Source organism: Cololabis saira, chromosome 11, assembly GCF_033807715.1.
Source record: "Cololabis saira isolate AMF1-May2022 chromosome 11, fColSai1.1, whole genome shotgun sequence".
In the NCBI taxonomy this organism is placed as follows: Eukaryota; Metazoa; Chordata; class Actinopteri; order Beloniformes; family Belonidae; genus Cololabis; species Cololabis saira.
Genome location: NC_084597.1, coordinates 8,096,331 through 8,111,057, shown reverse-complemented (window position 1 = coordinate 8,111,057; position 14,727 = coordinate 8,096,331). Strand labels below are relative to the sequence as shown.

Sequence of the window (14,727 nt, the reverse complement as noted above, 5' to 3'; positions counted from 1 at the left end):
GTGAAGGAAGGAGTCCGAGCACAGACCTTTGCAACCAGCAGCTGTGACAAAAGTGTATAAAATAAACACAAACAACTTCTCTCATTCAAATTAATCGGAATGTATTTACACAAGTGTTAAAAGTTAGTGACACAACACTTGGGATAAATTCCGATGCATAAACTACACATAAACAACAACTAACTAAACATTAAACACAAATTTCAAATCACCTACCTGTGTGTGTGTGTGTGTGTGTGTGTGTGTGTGTGTGTGTGTGTGTGTGTGTGTGTGTGTGTGTGTGTGTGTGTGTGTGTGTGTGTGTGTGTGTGTGTGTGTGTGTGTGTGTGTGTGTCAGGACAACGTCACGTAACGTAAGAGCTGAAAGAGAGATAGTGAACGCATGCTTTTCGAAACTGCTGGGGGAGGTTTCTTCCACCTCAGTGGTAACGGGAAAAACTCAGAGGCTTTATGGCCAAGATAAGAGTGTGTGTGTGTGTGTGTGTGTGTGTGTGTGTGTGTGTGTGTGTGTGTGTGTGTGTGTGTGTGTGTGTGTGTGTGTGTGTGTGTGTGTGTGTGTGTGTGTGTGTGTGTGTGTGTGTGTGTGTGTGTGTGTGTGTGTGTGTGTGTGTGTGTGTGTGTGTTGGGGTTAGTAGGAGAGAAGGAGATTAATAGAGAATAAAGTAAAACCCAAGACACTAAAATAACTTCTCACCATCAGAAAACCAGGTTCTTCTGACGTTTCCAACACAGCGACCAATGTGAAACTAACTTCACATTTGCGCTCTGGTCATTCAACTGGGGAATGAGGAAGGGACTTTGTTTTCTTTTGGAGAAGAACATGTCAAGATCCAGAAAAGTGGATGCAGCAGTAAACAAGGGATAAAATAAACACACTTACACTAATAAACACGGTTGTGACGGGATCAGCGGTCCGGCTCACAACGCAAAACTAAGCTAGTAAAATGTGTTAACTATGTTTCTCTGCCCAGATACAAAACAGCCTCTTACGTGGATCTTTGTGGTTGAAGAAAAAGTTGTTTTGGTCTGGCCGGTCAGCGTTCCTTGGTGAACAAAAAGGTGGTTACGCTCCGCAGGTGACCCTGATAAAGAGCGTCTCTCTCTCTCCTGCTCTCCTCATCTCAGTGTGGATGAGGGGTGAAGCATTAGCACAGCAGCTGGGCCTCCTTCAGCTGCAGGTCGGTCCAAAGGCGTTCACGTCGAGGCATGCAAGGGTCCCTTGTTCGGCTCATCTGGGTCTCGGAACGTTTCCGGGTCACTCGTTGCAGCGCTGCAGACTATAGTTGCCATTTCAAGGGAACCAGACGCTTCTTCAGGCACGATAATGGAGAAGGCCGGTCCATAGCTAGTAGCTCTTCATGCAGAAATATGAGCTGTGGCCTCCTTCATAGCTCACAGAGAACTCCATTGGAGAGTGGAGAGGGCTGAGGGAGAAGAGAGAAGAGGAAAGAGAGAGAGGGGGGAGCCTGCTCTTTATAGCTGGGCCCAGGCTGCCATAAATCGGAAGGGGCACCTCCTGCGATTTGGGTCTATGCCCAATGAGGGTGCTATTCCTTATCACCAAGGGCCGTAACTGCAAAGCCAGCTGGGGCTTTAAGTCATTATGGAGGATCCTTTGTTTCTAACCATGCGGTCGGCTGTAAGAAATCAAGGCTAACCTCAGAGTTAAGCCTCAGAGCTAAGCCTCAGAATTGAAATCAAGTCGTCCCATGTTCAACACAGGGCTGTGGCCCAACAATAGTGGGTACCAGACCCGAACTGACACACTTTAAAACCGAATCACACCCCAGGACAGTGACCAGCACGTAATACTGACACATACATCCTAAAGTAATTTATTCAGACCAACGCAAAACAGCTGCCTTGCTAGTCTGATGTGTACAAAGGTGTCAGTTTGATTGGACTTCATTTACTGAGCTCTGGGGTCTGGCTCCAAAAATCAAGTCAATCTCCATTGGCCCACTGTTAAAATATCCAACTTTGCACCAGAAATAAATATATTTATAGAAATGGTGAAAGGCAGTTTTAACCATTTCTGTCCCAGTTATGGCGCTTTTCCACTAGTACCTATTCAGCCCGACACGTGTCATCATGCATCGTCCCGGCTCCACCCGTTTTGTCCCCGTTTGTTTTTCCACAGCCAGGGGAGAAGTGGGCAGGTTGGGGTGAAGCTGCTGTGACGTACTCGATTGCGCAACCCCTTTGTTCGTGTCAGCGCAGATGAGAAATCAGCTGGAGCCGCGAGCAGCTAAGAGTAAAACAGCCCGTCTACATCCCTTTTTTAATTCTCTCGTCAGCCACCAGGTTTATGAACATCTGCACCTCAGAGTTGGATCACCAAACAGACGTTTGTGCTGTATAATAAAATCGCCGCGAGCCGCGAGTCGCTCTCGCGCTGACTCCCGCTTCCTGATTCAAACGTCTGACGGCCCCGCCCCCCGACCAATCAGTGGCGTGAAGGGTGGTGATGTCAGATTTAGTGCCGGCTCAGCACGCTTAGAACCTCGGCAGAAAAGATACAGAAAAAGTATCTGCTTGGCACGGCTCCACCCGCCTCGGCCCGTAGTGGAAAAGCGCAAGACGGGGGCGTGGCGGGTAGAAGCGCGCAGAGTAGGTACTAGTGGAAAAGTGCATGGACATAGACTGGACATCCATGACAGCTGTAAGAGGTATGCATTTTTTTGTACCACATCAAGTACAATCCACAGGGAAAAAAGGCCTCTTTTTCCTCTTCTTCTGTTTCTTTTTCAGAGCGTGCATTATCATCATCTCCACTCCACATCTCCACTGTTGCCACATTTGCAGAAATTGCTGCTTCTTCTTGACTTTTTGGTTGATTACAAACAACTTTGTAATGGTGAATTTCAGCCACCAACATGAAACTGATGTCAAAACGTGGAAGTGAACCCTGGACTCAGCGATGCCCACTAGTGGGTGAATTGACTAACATTCAAGGAAATGTAAAACATGCTTGAGCGTGTGAAGGTGGTGATGTATGACAATGCTTGAAACAGACGTGCCTATTTACGTACGTAAGGGAGCATGAATGGGGCTTAATATCCAATAACTGTCATAATTTTAGCTGCTCAGCACTGTCTTTGCTTTGTAGCTGTGAATAAAGATTGTTCGTTTTTCTTAATTTAGAGATAATGTGTTTTAATGTGCAGTGAATTGTACAAACAGACTGCTGTGACTGGTTGAAGCAGGAAACCTTTGGTAAGCATGCGTCAATAATCGACTGCAGTCTTGCAGTCGCTTCAGACACGTGGCTTGGACACAGCTGGGTCTTGGCTGCTCCTCCAGCCCACCCATCCTCCAGGTAGCCTGGCCTTTTGGATTGACTAACCTTGCTGAGAACCAGCTGTGACATTCTTTGATGTCACCAAAGGTTTTAACAAAAAATGCTGCTGAATAGTCTGTTTCCAGGGTAATATTATATCATCAAAGGTTATCTGTAAAACACCATATATTGAAACACATGATTTGGAATAGGATTATTCTTTATGCCACATAAAGGGAGACAAAGCAGCAAAAAGTATTTCTAAACTCATTTACCAATGTGCAGTGAGGCAAAGACCAGCTGTGAATCAGTTTGTGTCATGTTTACTTTCCTGCTTGACTTCCTGAAGTTTGTATCATTAGCTCAAAAATCTACAGCAGTGACCCCTCTTGCAGTGTACCCTCGACACCACAATGATGGAGAAAAAATACCTCTATTTTTAGGCTTGCTCGATTTTATTTTATTTATTACACATGGAAATTAAATTATGACAGTGTAAAAGAAAAGGATGTATTATTTACCAATGAAAAAAACCTGCTAATACAAATAACGGTGAGATACCATGCAATCAGCCAAATGTGGACTTGGAGTTTCAAGAGGAAACATAGTAAAGGAGATGCTGTCAGTGGTTGACATTTCCCCCAGTTTGTGTTTCTGTTTTGCCCCGCCTGTCTTCCATCTGCCCTGATTGCTCACACCTGTGTCTCGTTACGCCCTTGTGTATGTCTGGTCTTGTATGGGCTCAAATTAATGCCATAAGTATTTTGTATCTGTAAATAAACTTTGTACTTGTAGAAATATTTTGTGCGTGTGCAAAAAATATTTGTACTTTCAAAAAATATTTGTACTTCTAGATACAAAGCTACAAACCTTTAACAAAGCTACAAACTTGTTTTACAAAGCTACAAACTTTTTTTACAAAGCTACAAACTTTTTTTACAAAAGCTACAAACTTTTTTTACAACTACGAGTTATGGCACTGTTTTGACGTGCCAAAACTAAGAGCCAATCAGCGATCTTTGGCACGGGTTTCAAAGCGTTTCTGGAGAGCCAATCAGCACATTGCATCGCCTACTGACGTCGCCGCCATATTGGATGTTCAAGACTGGGCTGCAAACTAATACAAGTGAATGGACTTATTTTCATAAAGCACCTTTCTACAAAGACATTTACGTTTTACGTCTCATTTATTCATTCACACACGCACTAATATACTTGAGAAACAGTTAGCCACCAAATATAATATATTTAATTTTCTCAGACGGCAGAAATAAGAACTTTATTGATCCCACATAGGAGTAATTCATGTTATATCAGCTATAGAGAACAAGGTAGTGCCAAAAAACAATATATATCCCCCTCACAAAAATAGAGACATATTTTTTTATCAACAAAACAAATTAAAAAAAATTCAAATAACAAAATAACATATTTGAACCATTTTTCAGACAATAAAATAACAATAAAATGTAATGTAATGTGTAAAAATGTAAAATATGCTTTGTTAATGAGAAAATATGTTTCTCTATTTTTATTATTTTTGTGAGGGGGGATATATATTGTTTTTCGGCACTACCTTGTTCTCTATCGCTTTTATAACATGAATTACTCCTATGTGGGATCAATGAAGTTCTTATTTTTGCCGTCTGAGAAAATTAAATATATTATATTTGGTGCCTAACTGTTTCCCAAGTATATTAGTGCGTGTGTGAATGAATAAATGAGACGTAAAACGTAAATTTCTTTGTAGAAAGGTGCTTTATGAAAATAAGTCCATTCACTTGTATTAGTTTGCAGCCCAGTCTTGAACATCCAATATGGCGGCGACGTCAGTAGGAGATGCAATGTGCTGATTGGCTCTCCAGAAACGCTTTGAAACAAGTGCCAAAGATCGCTGATTGGCTCTTAGTTTTGGCACGTCAAAACAGTGCCATAACTCGTAGTTGTAAAAAAAAGTTTGTAGCTTTTGAAAAAAAGTTTGTAGCTTTTGTAAAAAAAGTTTGTAGCTTTGTAAAAAGTTTGTAGCTTTGTATCTAGAAGTACAAATATGTTTTGCAAGTACAAATATTTTTTGCACACGCACAAAATATTTCTACAAGTACAAATATTTTTTTCACACGCTTAAAATATTTTTACAAGTACAAATATTTTTTGCAAGTACAAATATTTTTTGCACATGCAAAAATATTTCTACAAGTACAAAGTTTATTTACAGATACAAAATACTTATGGCATTAATTTGAGCCCATAGTCTTGTCTTTCCCTTGCTCTTTGTGGTTCCGTCCTGTTTCTTTCCTCCATGTGTCCTGCCAAGTTTTTGCTTAAGGCTTTTGATCCCTGTTTTTGATCCTGCTAAGCAGCGCTTTGTTTTTTTGTTTTTTGTAAAATAAACCCTTTTTTGTTGAACTCCTGCCTCTCGCTCTCCTGCATCTGGGTCCTCACTACACGACCCTGACAGATGCAATTTTCAGCTCAGAGCATATATATGTAGTTATTTTTTTTTTCCAGTTTTCAATAATGGATTTTAACGGAGGCAGGGAGACCCCTTCTCCTTATACCAACGGACTCCCTGTGAGCAGCGAGCTGCCCTCTTTATGGCCCCACCCTAATAACATTAATTGGTCAACTACCATCCACAGAGGGGTGCTCTGTACCAACAAACACAATCACATAAACACAATAAGACCAACTAATACACTTTACTATAACCCCTCCAAATCTAAATAATCCCCAGTGTGCAAAATAATAATACATGAATATGAATTAATTACATCTTTCACTGCAGAATGCGCTTTCCCAATTGGTCATGGCAGAGAGACAAGCAGAGGAAGGGTCAAGGTAACTAAATGAACAAACAAACAAACCGGTTTATGGATATATAACATATATAACTGATATACTTTAACTGAATCACACCCCAAGACAGTGACCAACACATACAAGCTCTTGAGGGGGAAACTGGATATGTTCCCTTTCTCACAAAGTGCTAACAAGTCACTTGTTTTACTTAAACAAAAAAAACGTAATTTTCTTTAGAAAAAGTTTTTTTTTTCTTTTTCAGGAGCTCACATTTTATTTTATATTTCTACTATTGTATTTTATCGTATTTATTTGGTTTTATGTGGCAGTTTATTCACTTGAGCAAATTAAATAAAACTTAATTTAAAAAAATAACTGAAAATAAACGAAAAAAAAAGAAAAATAATTAAAACGGTGTCTCTCCTGCACTTGCTATGCTACACATTGTTAGAGATGAACCCGGAGACAGGGGCAGAAAAGGGCTCAGGTTTTTGGTAGTTGTACTGAGGCAGTTTAAGCTTGATGTCTGAGGTGCAAGATGAAATTGTAAAGGTGTGACAGGAAAGCTGTGAATCCAGAAGCGGAGACCCTGTTGAGACCTTGATTGGATTTCTTCGAATGCATGTTAATAACTGATTGGGGCTAGTGTGAGGCCTCTCTCTTGGTGGTACACTACACTAAGTGTCTACTTGAACTTTACTTTTTGAAGAAAATATTTAGCGCTGAATATGTCCAGATTTATATAAGTCTAATCATCTTTCTCTTTTAACTCTGTTATGGTTTTCATCACTGATCACAAGTCTCGTGCATTTTGCAGCTCTTTCCTGCATCTTCTCTCTTCTTTGCTTGACTGAAAGCTTTCTGTGCGCCACAATAACTGCTTGCTACTTATCCTCCTCCCTAAAGTCTTTCTGTTCAGCAGCAGTCCCTTCAGCTCACTGGTGATCCACACCTTATTATTGAGGAAAGACCTCATTGTTCTTGTTAACAGAAGTACAGTACTGGATTTGCATCGGAGAGGAATTAGACTGTTTCTCCCCCCAAAAGAGTATGACCCCCTGTCTGTAATGTGGCTGCATAGTTTCAAAAGGTGCACTATATTTGTAATATTTTATAAACTGATGACTTATTGAAATTTCAATGGACCTGAGAGTTTATCTTAAATTTTTGTAAGTACAGGTGCCAAAAAAAATTAACAAACAGATTAAAAAAAGGAAAACAAACATAAAACCACCTTTTCTTTTTGTAATTATACATTTCATTTCACAAGATATTTAAAGTAGGTTTTCAATAAATCATCTCTTGGAAATAGTGTATTTCTTGATAAATGTCTAAATAAATAAGTAATGAACTAAATAATTGTCTGAAAACTGGGATCAGTGAAGAAAAGGAGGATGTACCTACAGTTCACCATGACCCTGAAGTCTCCCAGGTCCTTCAGCTTTCTGCTAAATACATTTTGTTTTCACATCTACAGGTTTTGGTATCCATGTTTTTAAGTTATTTCTAGAATGTAAGATCAAATCAAATTCACATGCTTCACATTGAGCATGCAAGAATGCATTTGGATTTGTTTAAAAACAAAAACTAATTCAGTCTTTGTCCACTTATAAGGACTATAATATTTTCTTTCTAAATTAGGTAATCCAAAAAAATGCATTTTAGAATAAATTGAATTTCTCCTCTGGGAGATCAATAAAGTCTATTCTATTCTATTCTAAATGTGTGATCCTCCATTGATTAAAAAGCGAATTGTTAGATATGCTACAAGGTAGCTGACTCAATCCTGCCTGTACTTTATTTATTTTTTGGTCTCCTATTAGACGTGATAATGAAATATAAATCCATTTCAACATATTGCTAAAATAATTGCTGCTCATGGTCCTCTCGTCTCTTCAGGGAAGCCATCAGCCTGGTGTGTGAAGCTGTTCCTGGGACCAAAGGAGCCCTGCGGAAGAGAAAGGTATGTGGATGGAAAGGAAAGTGGAGTGATAATGGAAGAACCCACTAAATTTGGTTGAAAAAGAGCAATAGTTATTAGATATTAATTTACCCTTCCATGTTCTATATATATATATATATATATATATATATATATATATATATATATATATATATATCATCCCCTCTGTTTTTTTCCATCCTCTTTCCTCTATGTAAAAAGAGAGAGGAAGAGAAGAGAGATGAAGAGGTTTAGTTTTATATGTGCGTGGGTGGAGCTCAGCCCACGATGCATTGCACACAGTGCTTAGTGACTCATGTAATTCACAATATCTGTGATCAGCAAGGGTGTGCTGGTGTGTGTGTGTGTGTGTGTGTGTGTGTGTGTGTGTGTGTGTGTGTGTGTGTGTGTGTGTGTGTGTGTGTGTGTGTGTGTGTGTGTGTGTGTGTGTGTGTGTGTGTGTGTGTGTGTGCACGCATTAATGGGGGGTTGGAAAAAGCATTACTCTCTTTACTCTTCATGAATAGTATAGCCTATAACACAAAATCTGCGCTAGCTAGATTCTTTGAATGAATGTATAAAATGCTGATAAATGATCCGATATTATTTGGGCTCTGTGGCGGACACACTGAGACCACATCAGCTTCATTCAGAAAAGGTTAAATGCATTTGACAAATTTTATCGTCCGTTAGGTCCTCTCTTCATCAGCGGTGGTTTAATTGTCCAACACGCCACTTTGTGTGGCTTAATCTGTAATTGGTGTTTAAAACAAATCCATTTTGGTGTTTGAGTTAAAAAAAAAAAAGAAAAGAAGAAAGTTTATTTCATTCTTGAAAATAGTGGATCCAGCTGAATATTATGAGAAATTAACTTGTTTAACAGCTTTTATTTTTTTTAAATAATCATTGATTGGAGATCTTGACTGGACTAAACAAACAGGCAGAGACCCCCAAGATGTTCTCAACTACACTTGTACCTTGACATTACCTACAAATAACTGTGTACAATGACATGCAACAATCTTTTAAGACCAAGACTACTGTATATTTTCATTTTGGTGAAGGGTCAGCACCAGGATGAACCCCCAAAACCCTGTTGAAGCTTCCATCTTCGGTGTGACTGATCCGTGGCCAGCAGCTAACATGATTGCTAACTAAGGCCGACTTTGTGAGCACACGGCTTTAGGATGATAATGATTATTTTAAACCAGTTATTTTGAGACAAAGATTGAGTGTATTTCCTGCTCAACATGTCTAGGGAAAAAGACTGCACTCAAATTCTGTCTCAAACCCTGAAGAATCATGCCCTGACTTTTAGAACAGACTCTGGCCTTTAAACTTTGTGCCGGCTAACTGAGAGACTTCACTGACTTTTCAAAATCTCTGACTGCGTGTTACCTGGCAACAGTGCTGCTGCAGTAAGTCTCTGCACCCAGGTACCTCCTTTACGTATCTGTTTATATGATTGTTGCATCTCATTTTGCATAGTTACTTCTGCACAAGGTAAATGTACAAGCCACAACACATGAGTAGGAACATTTTGGCTTATTTTGGGATTTAGGCTATGTGTAACGATCCACTTCCAGCAACTATTCTGACCCATTCTTGCTGGATGCACAGAGAAGAGCTCTTACATTGGCTAGATACATAGGCTATGTCATTTGACTCAGTGAGTATTTTAACCAGAAAAGACTACTGCCGTTGACTGACCTAAAAACTATTGTGTTATTAGTTTAAAGGTATAAAGGCTAATAACAAAAAGCCCTGTTCCCCCTAAATTCCAGATGTTCTTCACATCTTCTTCTTAACGATAGATATCCGGAAGTGGTTCAAGCACAACCACGCCAGCAAGTTTACAGGACCGTCTCAGAAAATTTGAATATTGTGATAAAGTCCTTTATTTTCTGTAATGCAATTAAAAAAAAAAAAAAAAAAAAAATGTCATACATTCTGGATTCATTACAAATCGACTGAAATATTGCAAGGCTTTTATTATTTTAATATTGCTGATTATGTCTTACAGTTTAAGATTAAGATTCCCAGAATATTCAAATTTTTTGAGATATGATATTTGAGTTTTCTTAAACTGTAAACCATGATCAGCAACATTAAAATAATAAAAGGCTTGCAATATTTCAGTTGATTTGTAATGAATCCAGAATGTATGACATTTTTGCATTAAAGAAAATAGACTTTATCAATATTCTAATTTTCTGAGACAGTCCTGTATATTTATGGTTATATTTATTTTTGTTGCTATGTTTTATTTTCTGTTGCTAGATTGTCTGATGGGTGAGGTAGCCCAGACTAAATGTAGCATTTTCTTTGTTCTGCAGCAATATTGCTGCAATAAAGCATTTGAAATACACTTTAAATATTCTTGTTTTGCTACTATCATTCCGCTTGAAATTATGGGAAAATGCATAATTTAGTGTTGAATAATGTGCCAGGCATGTGCACCCCCTCTGATCTGAGATGCAGCCTAGTCATCATTTTCTAGAACCGGCCCTGCATAAACGTTGGGGTTCTCGTTTCATTTCATTAACTGTCCCTTTCTTTCGAATTGCATGTTCCATTATGTCCCAGTTTTTAAACTGGGAAGCGCTCAGTTCTGAGGTTCTGTTGTTCGGAGCTCCGAGTTCCGACTTCCAATGTAAATGTAACGCACCATCTCAGAGCGCAGCTTCAGTGCGTTACGCAGATTGAAAACATGGTTGCGATCAACCATGACTCAAAAAAGGCTCACTGGCACTACTGTGTGCCATATTCACCAAGACAGACTTGACAAACTGGACAGACAAGATATTGCTCAGCAATATTTTCAGGGAAATGAAAGGAGGAGAGATGTTTTTGGGACCTATTGAGTCTGCTTCTAGTGGGTAAATTTGTTTGGCTGCAGAGGGAATTCTTTTTTTTTGTTGATCAACTTTGTTTATTACTGGAAAAGTTTCTGTGATAAGATTCTTCATCCTGCAGAGATCAGCAAATGTATAAATAAAACATATGCAGAAAGCATGAAGTTTTGGTGCGTGATTGACATACCAGACAAATAACAGTTTGATCATGCATGGCTAGTGTTGATCAGGTAGGCCTTTGTCTACCAATGTTCATTCAGTTAGAAAACTCACAATTCTAATGTATATCGCAGCTTCAGTACACACATGGTCCCTTGGTCCCCCCCAGTTCAAAAATCCTATCTGCGCCCCTGTTTCTTCACACTAAATGACTAGGAAGAAGCTGAACCAGGCTGCTGGTGGTTGGCAGATTTGTTACTTTACTATAAAACCACTGATTTCCTGTTTTTTTATGATAAGCAAAGCTATTTTTGTTTGACAAATGTCTTTTATTGTATCTTCCTCTGGTCCTCTTAGCCGCCATCCAAAGCTCTGTCCAACATTTTGGGGAAGAGCAATCTCCAGTTTTCCGGTATGTCCATCAACTTAAATATCTCCACAAGTAGCCTCAACCTGATGACCCCAGACTGCAAACAGGTCAGTCTGCTTTCTCTCCAAACAGGTATTGAAGATTTCTGATCATGTATGATAGTGTTACTACTATGACTGAATGTTTATGAAAATGGTCATAAATTCCTATAGAGGATATCTTTAATTTCCAATCAACTATATGTGGGTCAATGACGTGACGCCTATATTTTCTGAAAAACAGATTTCTTTTCAATTCAAAAAAGGTTTAAATGGATAAGAAAATACCATGTATATGACCGACCTGTCCCACAAATGGACTCACTTGAATTTTACAAAAAAATACTAGTTATTTGGGATTTTGTTGTTGTTTTAAGCGTCAAAATGTCATGTGGTGCGACCGTCCGACCAGAAAAAACTTTTTTTGAAATCACTCTAGATGTATTTAAATCAATCTTCTTCCCTATCTGGCATGATTACCGAACTGTCTTGTAGTGTGTAAGATTGCAACACATTTGTATTTATATTTCCATCATAATATACAAACAAAGTTTGACTGATGATGTCCATTTTATGAAATATCATGTGGCGAGACCATTAAAAAAACAACAATTTTTGTATAATACTGAAAACTTAGAAAAAAAAAAAGATGTTAAGGAAATTAATTTATTTTAATATGAATCATGGTTGCACCACATGACCTTTTTTAAGGCTAGTGCCAATTCATCTTGACAAAAAACTCAAAAAATTGACCTGTTGAAAATCCTTATTCGTCATTGACCCATATACTGTCATTTTTTTTTCTCCATTTTTACATCAAACGCATGAAGTGTTTTTTCTTTTTTAAGTATTTGTAGAGAGTGCTCTCTCAGTAACAGGAGAGCTACAGAACAACAGTTTTCAGTCCCTCTCTGATCCGTCTTTTAGGCCGAATCTTATTTGCCATAAAGGCAAATAATCTTAATTCACCAGTGACTTTATTAGGTACACTTGGTATATATCTGCTGGTGAGCCTCCACCAGTCAGGCAACAAATAGATCTGGCATTGGACATATTTCCTAAACTGCAGTAAATGAAAGCACAAACAATGATTATTCCTGTCCAAACTGTTTTCTCTTTCCAGCTCCCCTCATGGCCTGTTGCAAAGTAGAGAAAAGCCTGGACAAGTGAATAAGTGCCATGGGGGGAGTGGTAGCCTAGTGGTTACAGAGGAGTTAAATGCAGAGAATACATTTCCCCATTGTGGGATTACTAAGGGACACATTTATTTATTTACTGTATGTTAAGCAGAAAATGATGACATCCTTTATTTACACTTGAATGAATATATCTAGAGCAGGGGTGTCAAATGTTTGTTTGTTTGTTTGTTTTATTACGATCCCCATTAGCTTTTGCAAAAAGCAGCAGCTATTCTTCCTGGGGTCGTCATACACTTATAGGTGACAATACAGTGTACACACAATACAAACACAAATGTGCGGCCCGCGGGCCGCATGCGGCCCGCGGGCCGCATGCGGCCCGAGAGAGATTTTCATGCGGCCCGCGAGAAGTTTCCAACGCAAAAAAACGAATTGTTAATTTACTTTAATTTACTGTTAATTGCCATGAATCGCAGCATATCCGATAATATATTTCTTCTACAAATCCATCGTTATTCCACAAAGAGAGCAGTTTGACATTTTTTTAGTTTTCTAGAATGCATTTGCTGATTTTATTTCTTTGTAGACGGTCGTTTATTTTTATTAACTGACTACTATTATATATTTTTCGCAGGAAAAATATCACTGCTAAAAAAGATGATAGAAGATATTTATTCGGATAATTTCAGTTTTGAATACGAGGATAGTGTCAAAGTAAAACAGTTAAAAAAGAAGTGCTGACTTTTTCGGCACACTAGCGTAAATATCTGCACCAATTATTAAAAATAAATACACTTAATTGTACTGGAAAAATCTCTAAATCACCAAAAACACTCTTGGATGTAATAAGAAAGATTTTGCTTTTAATTAAATTTCCTATAAAAAAGCAAAATATAAAAAAAAAACATACTTGTTTCTGTTTATCTTTGTAAAATGGTATTAAAAGTATCTTACATAATTTGAAAAAAAACCCGAGAAATTTCATTCATTTCCTGAAATAATGTATTTTACATAATTAGTGTGTAAACAAAGTGCATATTTCCTTTAAAATTAACTAAACTGATATTGGATTAGATAACAATAGTAAAAAAAAGAATTAGGAAAAAAAAAATTGCACCGTTATTTTTATCTTTCAAGAAAGAAATTGGTCAAATCCGGCCCGCCAAGCAAAATGAGTTTGACACCCCTGATCTAGAGGCTGCTGGCTGCACAGCTATGATTGACCAGTTGGTAACTTAGCTGGAAACAGCTGTTGTCATTCAGATGATAAAAGCAGTGCTCTTGGCAAGTGGAGACAAATAACAAAACAGTCATGGTGACCGGTCCAGGGTTCCTGCCCTTCAACTGTAGAGAGTTGGGCTCCAGCAGATCCCCGTTATCCTGGACTGGAACGGGCAGGTGTAGATGATGAATAGCAGAGGTGTCAAGTAACGAAGTACAAATACTTCGTTACCTTACTTAAGTAGAAATTTTGGTTATCTATACTTCACTGGAGTAATTATTTTTCAGACGACTTTTTACTTTTACTCCTTACATTTTCACGCAATTATCTGTACTTTTTACTCCTTACATTTTAAAAACAGCCTCGTTACTCTATTTCATTTCGGCCTTTAAAAAAAATACATTCCAATAAAGGTTAGGATAAATGATAACATGCCTCTGAAGTTTGACTTTTTGCACCATTACAATACTTATAGACAACTAGTCATCATATCTGCTGCTCTCTGAAACACATGTTAATGCTCAATAGTACACATATATGGTTCTTGAATATATTTGCATTATACTAAGATACATTCATTTTCAATGGCTTTTGTCCTTAATGGCTTTTTTCCCCCTTACATTACTTTTACATTTATACTTTAAGTAGTTTTGAAACCAGTACTTTTATACTTTTACTTGAGTAAAAAACTTGAGTTGATACTTCAACTTCTACAGGAGTATTTTTAAACTCTAGTATCTATACTTCTACCTGAGTAATGAATGTGAATACTGAAGACACCTCTGATGAATAGATAGACGGTTTAAAGACATTAGTTGAAAGAGATTTGCTTCTGCACTGAAGGAGATATTACTTTAGATATTACTTAATTATTTCCAAAGGATATTAATTTCTTGAATGGGTTTTATGCCTTTCATTTAAAA

The 14,727-nt window shown here is 38.1% G+C and overlaps 1 protein-coding gene across 1 annotated transcript in view; it reads left to right on the top strand.

Moving 5' to 3' along the window:
- Nucleotides 1-14,727, top strand: part of shc3 (SHC (Src homology 2 domain containing) transforming protein 3) — a 50,086-nt gene that overhangs the window by 15,708 nt on the left and 19,651 nt on the right. Inside the window, exons 3-4 of the mRNA XM_061733255.1 lie at nt 7,979-8,042; nt 11,393-11,512. Coding sequence (XP_061589239.1) covers nt 7,979-8,042; nt 11,393-11,512 — 184 coding nt within the window. The remainder of the gene's footprint in view (nt 1-7,978; nt 8,043-11,392; nt 11,513-14,727) is intronic.